Below are 19,276 nucleotides of genomic sequence, written 5' to 3'. Positions count from 1 at the left end.
TGAGTATAAACAATGGATGACCTGAATCGATAGACTCATAATATTATGATAGATTATGCTGTAAAAACCCAATAGATTTTCCCTTTTGTGTGAATTAAACATTAAAGGTGTTTGAATTTGCTTCTTTTTCCAACTCACAAGACAAATAGCATTTGCTTTGATTAAATTAATTAGTGATAACACTCTTTTGAGTAACCCTAATTTTTTAGACCTTAGTTTATGCATGGTAAGTAATATATCATACCATTTTTTTGTTATATTGAAATTGAAAAAAAAAATCCATAAAACCACTAAAAAAATACTTGAATGACAAATGATTTTAAAATTAGGAAGAGAAAAAGGCAACAAATTATGAGATAATCATTCCAAATGGAAGCAACTTTCTTGCAATCAACCTCATCATATGTGTCATCATACACCTCTTTTCTCTCTGACTTAACCCCACCAATTCCTTTCTCCTCTTTTGCTTTTCAGCCTCCCATAGCAACTTCATTTTTTATTCCACCTAAAAAGTATTACTAGTAAATAATAATAAAATTCACTAACATATGATAAATAAATTAATAAAGAAAAGAAGAGTGACATAGAGATCCCATCTTCTAGTATATATCATTTCTTATAGTTTAGGGTTATAGAAACCATATACTTAAGAAAGCTATAACTATAACTACCTAGTCTTTCTATAGATTCTTACAAAAATTTGAATCAAACTTATTGAAGAAAAATGGACAATAGAGAAATAATTTCAAATGGTTTATTTCATGAAAACACAACAAGTTCATCAAATGATAATCTTCCTATTTTAAAGAGGAAGAGAAACCTCCCCGGAAATCCTGGTAAGTGAATGATTTTAATATACTTTATATAACACCGACGCTTCAGATTGAAGACATGTCTGATGCACTTCATATTGAAGACATGTCTGATATGTCTGTTATAGACACATGTGTTTGTGATTCATAGATTATATTATGTTTACATGCAGATCCTGAAGCTGAAGTGATATCTTTATCACCAAAAACATTGATGGCAACAAACAGATTTGTTTGTGAAATTTGTCTAAAGGGTTTTCAAAGGGATCAAAACCTTCAACTTCATCGACGCGGGCATAACCTTCCGTGGAAGCTGAAACAAAGGACAAACAAAGAAATAAGGAAGAGAGTGTATGTGTGTCCGGAGAAGACTTGTGTGCACAATCATCCTTCAAGGGCTTTAGGAGACTTAACTGGGATAAAGAAGCACTTTTGTAGGAAGCACGGTGAGAAGAAGTGGAAGTGTGAAAAGTGCTCAAAGTTTTATGCTGTTCAGTCGGATTGGAAAGCACACTCAAAGACTTGTGGTACCAGAGAATACAAATGTGACTGTGGCACTGTCTTTTCAAGGTATATAATTTTTATCTCTTCTTGTTGATCATAATTAGATATATTAATCAAATTTGTAACTTCTTTAGTGTTCTAAAATGGTTCATAATTATTTCAGTAATGAAAAGAACTGAAAGCAACGATTCAAGTTTTATTACCTTTTTGAAGTTATCTTATAATCTACAAATTGTTTGTAGCTCGGTTTTAAGTTGTGCTCCGAAACTGCAGTTACGGCCGCAATATTGTTAATGCACTATTCTCCACAACTACATCAAATCACAATTGCGGTGTTAGATGTTTATTAAGTTATTTTCATCAAAAAATCAAAATTTCAAACCCTAAAACTTATTTTTCTTAAAATATAATAAAACATCTTAACTTTAAGCCGTTTGCAATAGACCCCATGTGTGTCGCAGCAACCGAACGCAACCGCATCTGCGACCGCAACCCTATATTAGAGTTGTTTTCTAATATTCTTATTAAAATTTGGTGGAACAGGAGGGATAGTTTTGTGACTCACAGGGCATTCTGTGAAGCCTTAACAGAAGAAACAGCTAGAATAAACGGATCAACAAACTCATTACTAGCAATGGGAGGTTACAACAACATCATGCAAAATTCTCTTGTCCCAAATCATTTTTCTTCAATTTTCAAGCCAATTTCATGCACAGATCAAGCATCTAGATCAGGTCTATCCCTTTGGATGTCTCAATCATCTCCGGATGTCTTTCATGACAACAACAATTTGCATGAGATTCATCAACTTGAAAATTCATTACCACACTCTAATTATCATCCAAATTGGGTTTATGGAAACAAACTATCCTCCAATATTGGTTCCCAAGAGTTAACTAGCACTGTTTCACTTCCACTGGTCAATAGTAATAACATTGATAAGGATAGTGTAAGTGCAAGTGCAAACAATCTTGTTAGTGTTCCTTCCTTATATAGCTCACAACACCAACCTCAATCTCATATTCAAACATCCTCAGCAAACATGTCAGCAACAGCTTTGTTACAAAAAGCTTCTCAAATTGGAGCATCTTCAAGTGACTCATTGTTCCTTGGAGGTTTAGGACCTTTGGGATGCAATACTCCAAATCAAGATCATAGGAACAAATTTTGTGGGGTGTATAATTCAAACTCAGTACTCACAACAAGCCATGAGAGAGAAGGTAACTATTCAGGTGAATTGTCACAAATGCCCCCGACAAAACGGCGACGCATGCATAATGAAGAGAGTGTGTGGGGACAAACTAGGGATTTCCTTGGTGTTGGTGGTGCTAACCCTTTGCATCCTTTCATCAATCAACGGATGGACTTAATTTGATCTTATAGTCAGAACCGTCTTGAAAGGCGTGTAAGACGGATTACTTTGAAGTTAAATAGGGCCTCAGAAAATATGGTTACGGTTAAATTGTGGTTTAATAATGTCTCTGTTCGTTTTGTCATAGGCCTCAAAAAATTTAGGACCGCTATGCATCGTTATTTTCTAAATTAAGAAGAGATAATATATATGCATGCAATGCAATGCATATTCTTTTGAATCTATAAAGCTGACTTCTTTTAAAAATGGTGGCTTTAATTTTTGTTAAAGGAAATATAGGACAGCTTTTGGACTCCATTATTGCTGATTTTCATTGCTGCATGTTGTGGTTGTTCCCTGTCGTACTGGACTCAAAAGAGAATTTTTCAAGGAGCAAAAAGCATGATTCTATAGTACAAATAGGTATGTAGCATGTTGGTTAAAGTAAAAGGTTCATAAACTATAGTACCACTTTCATTTGATCATCAATGGACTGGCTATGTCTATAAATAATGGTGTTTATAGTCTTCTTAATCTTTTGTAGGAAATTAATGTTTTAATAGACATCTTGTTTTGTGATATGGTATCTATATTTTGCATAAGTTGTCAGTCTCTCTAAATATAAGCCCTTTAAAAGAAAATTCTATAATTAAATTTGTACATTAGTTCTAATCTCTCTAAACAAGTTGAAAAATACACCATGATCATGAGTTAAAGTTAATAACATGATGAATCAAAAAGTAAAAAGATGGTAGATTTGTGGATCATATGAAATAAGTTTTCTCTATAGTCTCAGATTTGATTCAAAAATGATATGCCAAGACTCCTATCTCGAGTTGTTGGATTAAGAGCCATTATCGATATACATGCGGATACATTAGTTGATAACTCTACTAATGTTAGGCAAGTTAGAGTCGCAATATTATTTTAAGTATAAGTTATATGAAAAGAATGTATTTGTCATTTCCTCTTAGATTGTAAGTTTATATACAATCTCGCAAACTCATTCTCCATAAGATCAATTAATGAGTCATAAACATATATCTCTTTATCTGCATGAGGTCAATCAGTAGAAATCAACTCCTTTGATTTTTTGTTTCGGACCGACCATCAATCGGATGATTCGGCTTGGGTTCAGCCTGTTTGACTTGGCCCATTTATATTGTTTCAAATCAGTCATTCCCCATGAAATGCCTTGAAGCATGTAGGGGCGAAATGTTTTATAAGAGAAATTGGATTGTACAGAGTCCCTAAAGCACGAGGCTTGTAGGGGCAAGATGATTTATATGAAGCATCAGTTTGTACATAGTCCCTCAAACATGAGGCCTGTGGGGGAAAGATGATTTTTATGAGGAATCGATAGTTGTACGAAGTCCATCAAGCTTGAGACAGGGAAGGGCGAGATGCTTTATGTGAGGAGTCGAGTTGTACATATTTTCGATCTGTGGAAGATATATGTTCGTCTTTCCATAAGGGTTATCTAAAGTCGCGCCCGATCTTATAGGAATTCTCTTCATGTCTCTTGATGTTCCTACTTTTCTTGTGGATTTTACTTTACTTAGCCTTAATTATTACCAACTGCCTCAAGAATCACATAGAAGTTAGGTTATCATTAACTTTACATTCCTAGGATACTAGCCTTAAGTGTAACCACATTCATGTTTGTCATTCACGCCTTTAAGTAAACATTGAGTGTTCCTTTTCCAAGTTAGTTTAGTCTTTATTCTTAGACAAAATTCACCTACTTTCTTTGTAGAACTTTGTTTATCTTCTTTCGCTCACTATTCATTAGCAATCGCAAGTAGTATCTCGAACCTTTTTCTCTTATTTATTCCTAGTTATGGTTTTTATTGGGGAGTGATGTGTTTGGAAAATCCATAGAACCCCAAACTATTTTGAATGTGGATAGATGCTTGAAAGCTTTGAAACATAGAATGGGAGAAGTGAATAGGAAATTTATGGAGAGGGAGAAGTTCATTTTTTCTAATAGTTTGTCAAGAGATAGTGACATTGACTCACTGTCTTCTTCCTTAAATTTTGTCGAATTCATCATGGAAGTCTTCACCTCTCCCATTTTTTCCTATTTCTGAGGAGGTTTTGAGTCTAGATTCACTATGTCTTGAAGATCATTCAGGGTGGAAGCATTTCAAGTTGGCATGGAGCTGTAAAACACTAATAGCGAACTTGACATCATTTTATAACCCTATGTTCGAGGAGAATCAGTTAACATACCTTTTCTACTCTATAAACTCCCCAACAAAATATGGTAGTAGAAAGGAAGAATAGATCTCTATAAGAGCTAGGGAGGACGATTCCTAATGAGACTAACCTTTTTAAATATTTTTGGGTCGATGTTGAAAACACTACTTTTTATTGAAGATTCAAGAAACACAAGAAATGGGGTTTGAATTGATTTCAGATATGACAAATTTTTGGCAAACCAAAAATAAGAACAACGGTGATAAAACTACACAATGATTTTTATACTAGTTCATAGTTAACTAAGCTAATTCAGCCCACTCGTCAAAGTGATTTTGTCTTCTCACAAGGACTTAATCCACTAATCAATCAAATTACAAACTCAAAGACGAACTGCCAATGACTTCTTGAGACTACAGACCAAACTTAGTCTCTCAAGGAATTTAACCGAAGTTAAAATACAACGAGTGTGTGTTTACAAGAATGCTTCTAAACAAGCAGATAAAAAAAGGAGAGAATTTTAAAATTTACACTTAAGTAAATATACAAGAAATGACTCTAAGTGTCATGAGTGTTGTAATTATTGTTTCTCTCATTGTTCACACTATTTTTCAAAATTCCTTGTCCTCTTTAAATAGATGATGAATAGTAATAATGGAGGATGGAATTGGAAACTTCTTCAGTTTCACAGCTATAATAATGATATGAGGTTGAGTTGTAAAATATGGAGATCAGTTGTTAGTACATTCCTTAAGGATTCCAACATATTTGTCCTTTTTAAGGAACATTTAATTTATCCGCTTGAATGTACTATCTGCAATAATATTATTTCAATTATTATTCTCTAAATCATTGAATTCGTATTTGAGAAGATTTGAAGTTTGATCGGAGTTCAGAGCCTTGAAGATTAGGCTTCAGAGTCTAGTAAAAATGAGGCTTTAGTTATCAGAGTAAATCTGGATTGTTTGCTGTAGAGGTGTTATTTTGGTTATCCAGATGATTAACTGTCAGATGAACACTTCTTCATATTTCAACTTTGTTTTAGAATACGTTGAAGTCTAGAGTTTCTTTGTCCATAGTCCAGAGTCTGCTTTGTCCAGAATCGAGAGTCTGGTTTGTCCAGAGTATAGAGTTTGCTTTCATTATCTTAGGATTTTGAACACTTAATGAAACTATTAGTGTACAAAATTATTCTCTATAATTTGTTATCATCAAAACTTAAGAATTGTGAATATAAAACCAAACTTGTTCCAACAATCTCCCCCTTTTTGATGATGACAAACACAAGAATTTTGATGAACAATTTTTACTTCATAAATAATAAACTAAAAATCATAATTAGGTTTGTAATCTCCCCCTGAGTTTTAGACATTCAAAATATTCTTAGCTTAATTATACCGAGTGAGGTTTGCAAGCTCCCCAAGAGTTTAAGACTTGATTTAGAAAAAAAAATCAATAAGCACAATAATCTCATAAATTAATCCACAAAATTGTTAAATGTTTGAGATCTATCATAGGATACAAATGAATCAAATCCATATCTAGTAAGATCCTAAGATAAGATTGAAAATCATCTTATAAAAAACTAGAAAGATAAGATTGAAAATTACTAATATTAATTGAGAATTAAAATAAACACTCTATTAATCAGTCAAAATTACAAGGTGTGTAATGAAAACGATAAACCAATGAGAAAATATAGTTTAGAGGAAAAATTGGTGGAGATTAGAAGGGAAAAACTTCTAGAGGATAAATTGGAGGTGACAAGAAGAAGCTAATGAGCAAAGGGTCCAGCTCCATAATCAATATTTATGGACTTCCACCTTTGACCATCAGAGCTTTCAGCACCATTGTTAAGTGCCAAATTGTAGTTATTTTGTGGATGTAAATAGTGGCACTTATCAATGCTTTTTGTTAATACCGTTTGAATAATTCCCCGTTTTTGTGTAAATACGTATACTTTGTGAATAGATGTATTTTCATACACTTTTATACCGTTTGATAGTTTTGTTGTATTTTTGTAGGTATTCTTGCGTTTTTGGAGCCTGGAGGAATAAAGTGTCGAAGACACGGCTGCGAGAGCAAAGAGGAAATAATTCTGCTGTTCTGGTGCAGGGCGCTTCGCGCGCTGTAGGGCGCGTCGCGCCCTCTTTGAGTTTGAAGAACATAGTCTGGCAGAAGTTAGGGCGCGTCGCGCCGGATTAGGGCGCTTCGCGCTCTAGGGCGGTTTGGTAAATTTATACAGGGCGCGTCGCGCCCACTGCGAAACTCAGTTTTGTATAAATAGTTAATAACAGATTTTTTAGTTTTTTTTATCACCTCTTCTTGACAAGTTGAGCTCTGATCCCTTTTTGGTAGTTTAGAGGCTTAGGAAACACCATTGGGTGCGACGTCATGTGGATTGATCATGGATCTGACTCGATTTCATTGTACCGGTGAGATCTTTCCGGTTCATCTTCTCTCTTCCCTTTGTTTCATTCCAATGGTGGGTGTTGTATGTATGTTTCTACTCTTATTGTATGTATATTTGTGGATCTTGGGATCGTTTATATATTCGCTTTACAAATCATCATTGTTGTTGTTCTTGATCTTTTTGCTTAAATGCTCTGGATTTGTGTTGTTGCAGACATGGACACCATAGATCTTGATTAGGAATGATAACTGTTAGTTTCTGGGTTGCAGACATGGATTCAGGACTAACAATCGTAGTGGGTATCGAGCCTAATGCCTCCGTGTTGTTTGTGTCGGTGGAGAAATCGCTGATGTGAATAGTACGGTTGAGCTTTCGTCGGTGTTGCAGACATGGACACCGATGTGGCATCTCGAGTGATGCCCGGTGATGTTGATGCGTATTGTGAGTGTCGAGCGATAGATCTTTGGATTTAAGTATTCGACGGGTAGAACGAAATGCAATTCCATAACTATTTCTCTTAGACTATTGAGATTGTTTATTTGCTTTTATTTACTTTTCCTGCATTTACCTTTCCGCACCCAAATCATGAAACTTAGAACACGAGATAGTCGAACGGCAGTTCTTCTCACCAATCTCTGTGGACACGATAATTCCCGGATGAATATTTCCAAATCTTTTGTTGCTTGCCGCTTTACCGCTTCAACAACCATTAAGCGTGAAGCCCCAAGAGGTTACAAGAGCACCAATTAAGCCTGTTTTTTGTACTTTCTTAACTATTCCTTCATTGGTGAAAAGTTATGAAAGAACTCGTCCATATTATCAATACTTTGTGAAGGTGAAAAAATACACAAGAAAGAGAATTGAATTGTGTGTTTGATAAATATTCTCTTTTTAAATAGCAGCTTCTGAATCTGACCAAGTTCAGATTCTAAGCTTGAGTATGCAGCTGCGGAATAATTTAAAGTGAAGAAACAATAAATAAATCACACACAATATTCATCTGGGTTCCTATATAGCGAGAGCAGTCCAGTCCCTTTGCCACGCAAGAGCTTTTTCACTATAACCAAAACATGATTACAATTTGCTTAGACACACCCGTCCAAGACTTCATGCTCAATCTCACCAGAAAGAGACTTCTTGCCCAAACTCATTGTCCAAGACTTCTTTTCTCAAACAACCTGAAAGAAACTTCCTTTCCTAAGTCAATTGTTCAGGACTTCCTTGTTCAATCACACTAGAAAGAGATTTTCCTATCCAAACTAATAGTACATGACTTCTTTGCTCAAACAAAGTCTAAACAAACTTTTTGGGATTTACAACAAGATGTATTTGATATACCAATGCACACAAAGACCTTTCGTGAGATTTATAAGATATACAAGTGTAAGAAACTCTCAAGTTTATGTGCAATACAACCACTATATACAATAGCTCAGAGAACATGAAGGTTTTGGTACATACGTGTTGTATGTTGCTTTTCTTGTTGTTCTTGTTATTGTGCATCTATTTGAATCTTCAGCTCCTTATATAAAGGGACCCAAAAAAGACGTTGGAAGTTGCTTACACAAGTGTCTTTGCTGAAGAAGCGGTTTCCAAGATAGAGGCGTTGAAGTTGGTATGATGAGGATCTTCATCTTCTGAATAATCATTTTATCCTTTGTGTCTTTCTCAAGTAAGGCGTCCATAGGCATGAAGTGGTAGACCGAGGAAATCACACCACTAGTGGTTTATCACAAGGCTCAACGGTGTGGTAAGATGACACTGCTTTGGCACATAGTATGGTTAGTGAACATTTTTACATGTGTTTTGGTAAGTGCTGGATTGTAGTTATTTATGTATATAGTTTTACGGCACTTATCGTCTCTTTTTCCTCAACTTGTGTGAATTCGCATGTTTTAGTTAGATTTGTACATATTGTGTATAATTTGTGTTTTTGATTCATTTATGTATCGTTTGATAGTTTTTATGTCTTTTTGTAGGTATTCATGCATGGTTGGAGCATTGAGTAATAAAGGCCAAAGGCTAAGCTTCAAGAATGCAAAATTTACCAATTCATCAAAGAAAAAGGCTCAAAATAAGGATGATTAAAATCATCAATTTGGTTGTCATTTTTAGATAAAGCATTGAATAATCTTTCCAACACTTCGATCCGGGCGCAATTCGGAGTTACGGTTCTCAAGTTATGGCGAAAACAAAATTTGGTTTTTTCCTGCTATCGCCTAGCGAGCTTAAACTCGCTAAGCGAAATCGCCTGGGACAGAAACTCGTTAAAAGGGGCAAAAAACACATTTTTAGGTTATGGTTTTGGGGTATTTGTTCCCAACTCCATCAACCTTCATTGTTTGGTAGAGAGAGTCTTAGAAACATCAAATGGATTGCATCTTGATGATCGGAGGTCGAATTTCTCATCGATTGGTGTTGACAAACCAAGAAATGTTTGGTTCTTCTTCTTATCTTCTCTTTGTATACTCTATTTTCTTGGGTATGTTTGTATATTTGCTTTGAACATATGTATATGTATTGATCATGATGTTGTATAATATATTTGCTTTACAAATCATTATTGATGTCTTCCTTAATCTTTTTGCATTTATATTTAGATTTTGGTTGTTATAGACATATACCTCACAAATCTTGATTAGGGATGGATATCTATTATTTTATAAATTTTAGAGATAGATTTAGAGCTAATAATTTGTATGGGTTTCGAAGCCTAATGCTTCTGTGTTAGTTGTGTCGGTTGAGAGATCATCGGTACAAATGATATGGATGTCTGCTATGTTGTTGAGATTGACTGAGAGATCGTTGCCGAGATGATATAGTAGTTATTTCTACTTTGGGTTATAAATGACTTAGGGTGTGAGTGATGCTTGATGATAATGATGAGTGTTGTAGGTTGAGTATAACTGGTCGATAGGTTTAAGTTTGTGATAAGTATATTATATGCATGCTTGATAAGTTTCTTCTCTCTAAAGAATGAATTTTTTTTCTGTCAATATTTACTTTTATGTTTTTATGCTTTAACCATTCTAATCCAAGCTCAAGAACTAAGAATCTGTCAAACGGCAATTCAGTGGCACTAATCTCTGTGGACACGATAATTTCCCGGATAAATACTTCCAAAACTTTTGTTGCTTGCCGCTTTACCGCTTCAACATGTTTCCAGCAAGGCGCTTGAAGCTGCAATTTAAATATCAGATGCTGAGTCAGATTTCGCGCTGAGATTTTATTTGAAAATTAGATTCTGCTTCAATAGAATCTGAATTGCCCCTTCTTTATAAGCTAATTAACTGAGTCATAACCAATTTAATAACTAGCTTTAATGAACTTGCACACTTCATCAAAAATTAGTATACCATTTTTCTCTTTAAGTACTTTTGTTATCGTTAAAACCTAAGGAGTATGAGCATGAACACATTTTGTTCCAACTATCTCCCCATTTTTTATGATGACAAACATAAGTATTTTAAGAACAGTTGGTTGGTTAGTTTCAATAATTTGACAACATCAGAGTCTAATCAGTTTGATTGGTTCAACTTGCCAAAGGTTATTCTAAAAATTCACAAAAATTGTAGGTTTAAGCGCATCGCCTCTAAAGGGCCTCACGCTTGGGGGGCTATGATGGGTTTGTTTATAGAGTCTAAAATTAAACTGCAAGTGCACAGCCTATCGAAGTAATATATAAGATTATCGAACCACAAAGACCAAGTCGTCAATCTATCAACTCTATTCTTAAGGTGCTTATCTAAGGAAGATGAGAATGTGTGATGTGAGTGCAGTGCAAGAATATAAATAGATATTAAAAGTGCAGATAAAAGTAACAGGTTCGAATGTAATTCACGTATATCAGACAATGTTCCAGTAATATATGATAGAATTACTTATGGGGCAATATTTTCTACTTATAGAAAGGAACAATTTAACGGGAACTTGTCGCTTTTGCGTAATAAGAACCGAGTTTAATCTTTAAGTCTACCCGTTCATTTGTCACATATGAACAATGCGCATTGCGTTAAAGTAATAAACCTATTTTTAAGAAATCAATTACTTGTCTTAGTAGAAAAGTGGTTATAACTTGGAAATTTTAACTTAAATAGATTTTTGGCTTTTGGCCAAGAATCAGATTTCAAACCCAAAAACGCGTCGAAAAAAGTTTCAAAATCGTTTTCTAAAAATATGTCAAAGATTCCTAATTTACCAAACAAACGCTTTCTCCCTTTTTGTTTTGTTAAAAACTAATCAAGTTTAATCTTAAGTATGGACGACTTTCTATCTTACCCATAAACATTTAAACACAGCAAACTTGAATTAAAGGTTAAAACATCCCCAATAGTATTTCTATTGATATAACATTTGGAACATGATCGTGACGACGATCCTTACATTCTAACCTTTATAAAATTAGGCAGACATGGAAATAAATGCGAGCCTATAAAACGTGTAGGCTATGATAAGAGCGAGAAAAGTAAATAGTGCGAGCCTATAAACGTGTAGGCTATGATAAGAGCAAGAAAAGTAAATAGTGTGAGCCTATAAAACGTGTAGGCTATGATAAGAGCGAGGAAATAAATAAAGTAAAAGCAATAAAATAAAAACCTGCTCCAACGAGAGTCTTTGGTTCTGGTACAAGGAAAGTAAAAGCGGAAATGTAAATGCGGTATGATGAACTTCAACCAAAGTGCTCCAAACCCGATTACAGACTCAATCTACACCGCAACAGCTCTTCGATGTGAAGGGACTGTCACTTTATAGATACTGATGGTATATGGCTTAAGTAGTAACTAAGCTTGGATGGTTTGAAGACATGAAAAAAACGAAACTATTTATAGAATTCCTTGGAGTTGTGTAAAGACGAGCATGCCCTTCAACTCCTTTTGAGCGGGAATCAATTTGCAAAGACCGCACCCGCGGAGGGGGGGTTAGTGGCCCGGAGCAGGCCGAGGTGGAGATCGTGGGAGCGTAGCAGTTACCCCTCTGGTGGAAACTGGTCATGTCACCGCGTTCCCTTCAACGGGCGCTGAGCTGGACGCCATGTGTGCAAAAGGACTAAAAATCTCCGTTTCTCTGGATTTTTCGCTCGTTTCTTCAAGCAGAGCTCCAAATGGACACAAAACCTAAAAACAAAGCAAACACAAGCATAATACAAGAAAACAAAATTAAAAACTACTGAAAACATGTGATATTCGAGTCAAAAACATAGTGCGATTCAGTGTTATCAGGCTATGTACATCCCAAATTTTAGAAATTGGGATGGGACCTTCTCTAGCTCAGAATCAGAACCATCTCAACCTTTTTAGAAGAAAAGTAACAAGCACTTAAGCACATCTCCCCTAAGGGGCTTCACACTTGGGAGACTATGTACATCCCGAATTTAAAAATTGAGATCGGACTCGCCTACTGTGAGCTAAGAAAAACTGGGATCCTTTGAACATCGCTTTCTAGATAATAATTTGAGGTTTGCCTAAAACAACATACCTCGACTCGTCCTAGGTCTCACACTGGATGGGAACCAGATACTTAAAGGTCGGGAAGTCAACAAGGACAATGACAAGATCTTCGATGGCATTGATATTCATTCCTTGACAAGGGAACATGCCTTTGATGATCCATCAAGGCATTTGATGGTCTTCAATGGCATTAATACTCATTCCCATACAAGGGATTATACCTTTTATGAGCCATCAAGATATTTTATTATCTTCATAATGTTCTTTGATCCTTGAAGAGGCTATAAAAGGGCACTTCAAATCAAAGGAAAAGGATCAACAATTGAACAGAAAAACACTTACACATTGCGACCTCTCCCAGCCAGCACTAGGGAGGTAATCAATATTGTTCTTCAGGAACAAATTCCTTAGGTGTGGCTTTTATTTTATTCCAATAAAAATATGACAAATATACTTAAATATCATATAAGGAGTGAAAATAGAAATAAATTGCATGGGTATAAGAGAAAATTATATACTTGTCATATTTTTATTGCAAAATAGTAAAAATCATCATTAAGAATTTGTGTTTAAGAATGTGTTTTTCTTTAAAGTTATAAAATATTACTTCCTAGAAACATTTTCCCAAGATTATTATTTTCCTATGAATAATATTCATATGTAAGTGTTTAATGAAATATTGAAGTTTTTGAAAATATTTATAAATTTAATTTAATTTAAAAATTATAAAAATTAAAAAGTAAAAGAAATATAAATAACAGTGAGAAGTTAAATTAATTAAACTTTATTACGATGGATTATTGGATTCCCACCCTTTAACATAATATGAGAAAAATTATGTGTAACAAGAATAAAAAATATACAGAAATAATTAAACATAGAATTATTGTATTTCAATATGATATTCCCGATAATATTATTTTTAGATGATTTCTCACTACACCTCATAGACCTCTTACGTACCATTGAATTGACAAAAATGTCTTTCAGTTTCTGTATATGCACTTCAGGAAGCGCCCCATTTTTCAAAAAATTTAGTTTTTTCTCCGTAGATGCATCTACGAAAGCTTTAAAACGGTGCACTCCCTTTTCAAAACCTTCGTAGATGTAGCTGCGGATGATTTCATAAACTTAATTAATTTAGGATTTTCCCAATTAATTGAGAAATTTTCAATTAATTTGTAACTTAATTTGAGAATTCTCAATTAATTGAGAAAATCTAAGTGAAATTTGAGATTTCTCAATTAATTTCTCTATGTCTCTATGGAGCATTCAGGTTTTTTCAATTAATTAGGAAAATTTCAAATTTTACTATATTTTAACGCATCCCTAGATGCATCTACGAAAAAAAACTAATTTTTTTTAAAAATGGAGTGTTTCCTGAAGTATCTACGGACGTTGAGGGCAAAAATGAAATTTCGCGCGGTGCGTAAGAGATTTATGGAGTGCATTGAAAAATGATGTATTTTTAACTCAATATAAATTTTCTCCTTTATTTAATTAAAAATATATTTAATTAAAAAAAAAAAGGAAAGGTATGTGAAATAATATGAAGCATTAGATTGATCTTATGGTAGAAATTAATTAAATGGCATGGTGACTTTCCAGTGGAAAGTCACTGAAGCCTGATCCCGGTTCAGCCCACAACAACCCAAAATCGAACTTCCCTACATTTTCCATTCCTCTCTGAAATCAAAAACCACTGAAAAATACAACATGAAGTTCACAGACTCGCCGGTAATCGAACTCCCCGTCGCCAACGCCACCCTCTCTCTCCACCAAAACAACGGCTCCATGCACGTCGGAACCTCCGTCTGGCCCTGCTCCCTCGTCCTCGTCAAATTCGTCGACCGCTGGATCCACTCCCCACCCGAAAACAACCCCTATACCCACCTCCTAAACTTCCCAACCAAGCGCGCCGTCGAACTCGGCTGCGGCTGCGGCGTCGCCGGTATGGGCCTTTACCTACTAGGCCTAACGGACATAATCCTCACCGACATCTCTCCCGTGATGCCCGCACTGAAGAAGAATCTCAAGGTTAACAAACCTGTCCTCAAGAAGAATCTCAAATACTCCGTTCTTTACTGGAATAATAGGTCTCAGATTGAGGCTCTGAATCCTCCGTTTGATTTTGTTATTGCGGCGGATGTTGTTTATATTGAGGAGTCGGTTCCGGAGTTTGTTTCTGCCATGGAAGCGTTGCTGGCTGAAGATGGTGTTGTTTTGCTTGGTTATCAGATTAGGTCGCCGGAGGCTCATGTGCTTTTTTGGGAAATGTGTGGGGGAGTTTTTGATGTTGAGAAAGTTCCTCATGAGCATCTTCATCCTGAGTATGCTTATGAGGAAGCTGATGTTTATCTCTTGAGGAAGAAAAAGAAGCAGTGATGATGGTAAGGTTTTATGTTCTGTAAGTCAATTTTGCAATTCATGTTGCATTACTGAAATTGTGTTTTTAATAATCATGTTACTATTTTGTATGCAAAACATGTTCTAGGATTATTGTTCTCAAATGTTGATAATGAAAAATAAAGTAGAGTAGAGCTTTAGGGGTTTTGTGTGGTACCAGTACCACTCAAGATGAAAGGAAAATTTTATCTGACTGCGTTAAGACCTGCAATGTAGAATGAGACAGAATGTTGGGCGGTGCATGTAAGTGTAGTAGATATGTGGATGTTGCGTTGGATGTGTGGTAAGACTAGACATGATACGATTAGAAATGACAATATTAGAGAGAGTGTTGGGGTAATCTATAGTAGAAAAGACGGTGGAAAATAAATTTAGGTGGCTTGAGCATGTAGAGAGAAGACCGGTAGATTCTGTAGTAAGGAGAGTAGATCAAATAGAGAGAAGTCAAATAGCTAGAGGTAGAGGAAGACCTAGAAAAACTATAAGAAAAGTTATTAAGAAAAATCTCAAGATTAACGATTCGGATAGAAGCATAGTCTTGGATAAAATATTATGGCGAAAGTTGATCCATCTAGTTGGATGTTGTTGTAGCTGCTATTTGACACCATTTTATACTAGATAGTAGTGTATTGCAGAACCATAGTTATTTGTTCATATTTGGCTAAGCTATTGCCGTTAGTTAACAAGACTTGTTGAACTGATTTGATTAATCAAGTGATTTATAGCATCTTCTATTTTGGAGTAAATATATGAATTTAGTTAAAAAAAGAAGATAGTTGTGTTGTTTTAGTTTCTGCTATACACAATTTTGGCTATTCTCCTCGTTAGTTTATTATATTATTAGAGTAAACTTGTTAGCATCATAACTTTTGGAACAAAGAAACATGGGTAAAATTTTGGGACACACATTGCATGTCTTGGCTTGATTGATCTTTTGACAAGTCGAGTAGTTAGCAGAGATGTGAATTGTGGTTTAGCTTTTTGATAAGTTATATAAGTACGAAAATAGATGAGACAAAAGGAAAAATCATTTTACTAATATTGAACTCAGACCTGTACTGAGACTCTCTGTTTTGAATGTTTGTTCATGACTGCCTGCATTGCAACTTTTTTTTTCATATGGATCTTGTAATGATGTTTAGGTTTGTCCTTGTTTTCATTCTAATAAGTAGAGGTAAAGAGAATTGCCCAGCAGTTTAGCAGTGAATCAATGATGTCTAGTAGCAGCAGCTATAGAGCTGAAAAGTAGCCGAATTTGAAGCAATTGTTACTGTTCTGCAATACACTAATTAATTTAGTATAAAGTGCTGTCAAATAGGGCTAAAGTGGCCGGTGATTTCAAATAGCTGCACCATGGCCTCAATGGCAGATATACATGGCGGTTTTGGACTCGCCGCAATGGTAACTATCATCTGATATTGCGGGGTTTTCCTCCATAATTCGCTATAACAGTGCCGCAAAGCGGCCGGTATGGTGGGATTTAGGCTCTCCGCCATGGACCGCCATCTGCCATAGGCAACATTAGTGGCGCATTACAACATCTGTTGTAGCATATGGATTTTGAACAAATTGCTATTTTCCCAATGTGCAACACTGCAGTGTAGTATAGGTATGATGTGCAGCTCCATGAATACAAATTATGTATCTATATATTTCCTGATTTTTTTCACCTTACTCTTAATTCAGAATAAAAAATCCTTTTGAGAACTATTCTATAACCAACTAGCAGGTGAAAGTTTACCAACCTATTTCAGAGTGTTCTAATTCAAACTCTTTTTGTTCTTTAATCTTTCTAGGGCCTTGAGAAACTTTTTGTGGAGAAAGATTGTTGCTAACAGGCGTGCCAGTGCCAGTGTTCATGTTTGCTGATCATCAGATGATTCCCAGCACATCCATAAAAACTCGACAGACAAATGTTTCCGCGTGCTCGCTGCTGACACGGTTTTGGGATTTAGTATACCTTGTTATGGTTGTTGAAGAAATGGTTATGATACAAATTTTCATGTCGAAAATTGTTAGGCCTAATAAGCAAAACAATTATAGTTGAACTGATCTTAATTTTTATGGCTGTTGAAGATTTAGGATACCTTATTATGGTTGTTAAAGTTCTTATTGACTTGATTGTAATTCACGTAATTTACACCGATGTATTGACACAGTATTCGACTCTTTCAGTATAAACTACCTAAAATAGAAACACAGCTGAAGGTCATGGAGGATGATCAAGAAAAAAATGATTATATGGAAGTCTTATAAAAGGCATATGAAGAGGTTAATTTCTATTTTGAAAGTTTAAAGTATAATCAGTATTCAGTAATACTATCTAATATAAACACATGTATAATCAAAACATATTTATAGTAAAAAAACAGACATAATTGTATTTCAAGACTTGCTTAAGGTAAAAGCCATGTTTGTGTACAATTTGATAGTTAATATTTACCCAAGTATAAAGGCATCAAGCCTTTGATATGGTATGTTTTAGTGTCATAGTACATAGCATGAGAGTATAAGCTACCCTTCAAAAATTGTAAAACAAAAAAGTAAACAAAGTTACAATCAAATATATATAATTTTTCTTTACTTATATATCCTTTCCCTCACCTCTAATTTTCAGAAGAAGCATTTACTTTTCCCTCTTTACCCTTTTAACTACTGTTTTGTTATTAACTTATTTCTTCAAATTGTAATCAAGGATCCATGCACTTTCATCAAGGAATGAAAGAAGTACCATCATGGACAGGAAAATGAGAAATCACTTGAGCATTGCTTGATCTATGTTGTTCCCCTTGATCAAAAGATATGAAAGAAGTATTATAATATTCAACAAATCCACTGTTTTTATGATTAACCACCTCGTTAACAACTTGATCGCCGATTAGTTTTTGATCGGAAAACGAGGACGAGTCTTTCATCAATGAACCACATTGTCTTGGTTGTGTTTGATAGAAAACTTTGGAAACTACCAATTCTCCTTCTTTCTCTTCTTCATTGTTTCCAAGATGGTATTGATGCATAACCCAGTTTGTTTTCTCTGGCTTTCTTTGCTTTCTGTAGTTAGTGTAAAGAACAAGTATTTTCTTATATCCTTTTAATTTGCCGATCACGTAAACCGGTCTTGTCTTACCTGTTTTGTGCCACCTTGTTTCACTTCCATCTGAATCTGTGTGCACTTTTCTTCTTTTTCTTGTTCCTGTTGTGTATGCTTTTGATGGCCTGTGAAAGAAATGTCTGATCAAGCCATCTTTGCTTACACCTGCAACAAAATTAAATACTTGGTGGGTTATTGTAAGTGACAAAGTGACTTTGCTATATATAAGTATGTTGAAGTTCAGTTCTTGTCGTTTTGATTCGTAAAAATGGAAAAGTGTTCACGAAGAATTGACCTGGCAATTTCTCTGGATGAGTGCAGCAGATTCCGTTCTCTCCTTCAAGAGTAGGGATGAATTCATCGATCAAAGGGTGAAGCATTTGAATATCAGACCTCACTTTCGCTTCCAAATGTTCGAGAATCTCTTGATCAGTAGGATCAAACTTCACTCCAGCAGGTAATCCAGGTAGCTCATGAATTCCAGCACCCTAAGATATTTATATTATTTGTTCATGAATCATTAAGCTAATAATATCATAAACAGTTTAACATCACCAAAGGAAAAAACAGTATACGATTATGTTCATTCATTCATTCATAAACTACGGAGTTATGATAAATACGAAGAATTACCTGATCTTGGCATTTGATATGATGACCACAAGTAGGACAAGTTCTGATTATGCTATCTTTGCGTCTCTCCATAAGAACACTATGATTATTCTCTTCAGGATAACTACACTGAGTCATTTCCTTTGTTATTCTCTTCTCTACCTCTCTTATTCCATTTCTGTGTATAACAGAAATGAAACAGAAACTCAAAAAGATAGACCAAGAGAGGCACAGAGAGAGATTTAGAGAGAGAGAGTTAGGTTGAGTTAAGAGATGGATATTTAAAGTAGCAATAAATAATAGTAATAAGATGAAGAAAAGAAGAAAAAACTTGTCTCTTCTAAAGGGTTGTTCCCCTCATGCCATTTCTTGTTGAGAGGTGGAAAGGAATTAAATTCTATGTTACTTTTTTTAGTAATTAAAATCGAAATTATAAGTTAA

At 34.9% G+C, this 19,276-nt stretch overlaps 3 protein-coding genes across 3 annotated transcripts; 2 read left to right on the top strand and 1 right to left on the bottom strand.

The window, feature by feature from the left end:
• The first annotated feature begins 651 nt into the window (after nucleotides 1-651).
• Nucleotides 652-3,239, top strand: LOC131648152 (zinc finger protein MAGPIE-like). Its single transcript, XM_058917938.1, has 3 exons — nucleotides 652-836; nucleotides 986-1,382; nucleotides 1,860-3,239. The coding sequence occupies exons 1-3, from the start codon at nucleotides 725-727 to the stop codon at nucleotides 2,689-2,691; spliced, it is 1,341 nt and encodes a 446-aa protein (XP_058773921.1). The 5' UTR covers nucleotides 652-724; the 3' UTR covers nucleotides 2,692-3,239.
• An 11,105-nt stretch (nucleotides 3,240-14,344) lies between these two features.
• LOC131653780 (uncharacterized) lies at nucleotides 14,345-17,272 on the top strand. The gene is made up of 2 exons (XM_058924057.1): nucleotides 14,345-15,116; nucleotides 16,929-17,272. Exon 1 carries the CDS (start codon nucleotides 14,443-14,445, stop codon nucleotides 15,109-15,111), a length of 669 nt encoding a protein of 222 aa, XP_058780040.1. The 5' UTR covers nucleotides 14,345-14,442; the 3' UTR covers nucleotides 15,112-15,116; nucleotides 16,929-17,272.
• Nucleotides 17,273-17,545: 273 nt separating this feature from the next.
• Nucleotides 17,546-19,269, bottom strand: LOC131653779 (NAC domain-containing protein 73-like). The gene is made up of 3 exons (XM_058924056.1): nucleotides 18,857-19,269; nucleotides 18,519-18,711; nucleotides 17,546-18,388 (listed from the first exon to the last, which is right to left on the bottom strand). The coding sequence occupies exons 1-3, from the start codon at nucleotides 18,971-18,973 to the stop codon at nucleotides 17,844-17,846; spliced, it is 855 nt and encodes a 284-aa protein (XP_058780039.1). The 5' UTR covers nucleotides 18,974-19,269; the 3' UTR covers nucleotides 17,546-17,843.
• Nucleotides 19,270-19,276: the final 7 nt, after the last annotated feature.

The sequence above is a fragment of the Vicia villosa genome, linkage group LG2 (assembly GCF_029867415.1).
Source record: "Vicia villosa cultivar HV-30 ecotype Madison, WI linkage group LG2, Vvil1.0, whole genome shotgun sequence".
Taxonomy (NCBI): Eukaryota; Viridiplantae; Streptophyta; class Magnoliopsida; order Fabales; family Fabaceae; genus Vicia; species Vicia villosa.
Note: the sequence above shows the minus strand (reverse complement) of the source record. Positions and strands in the feature narration are given on the sequence as shown.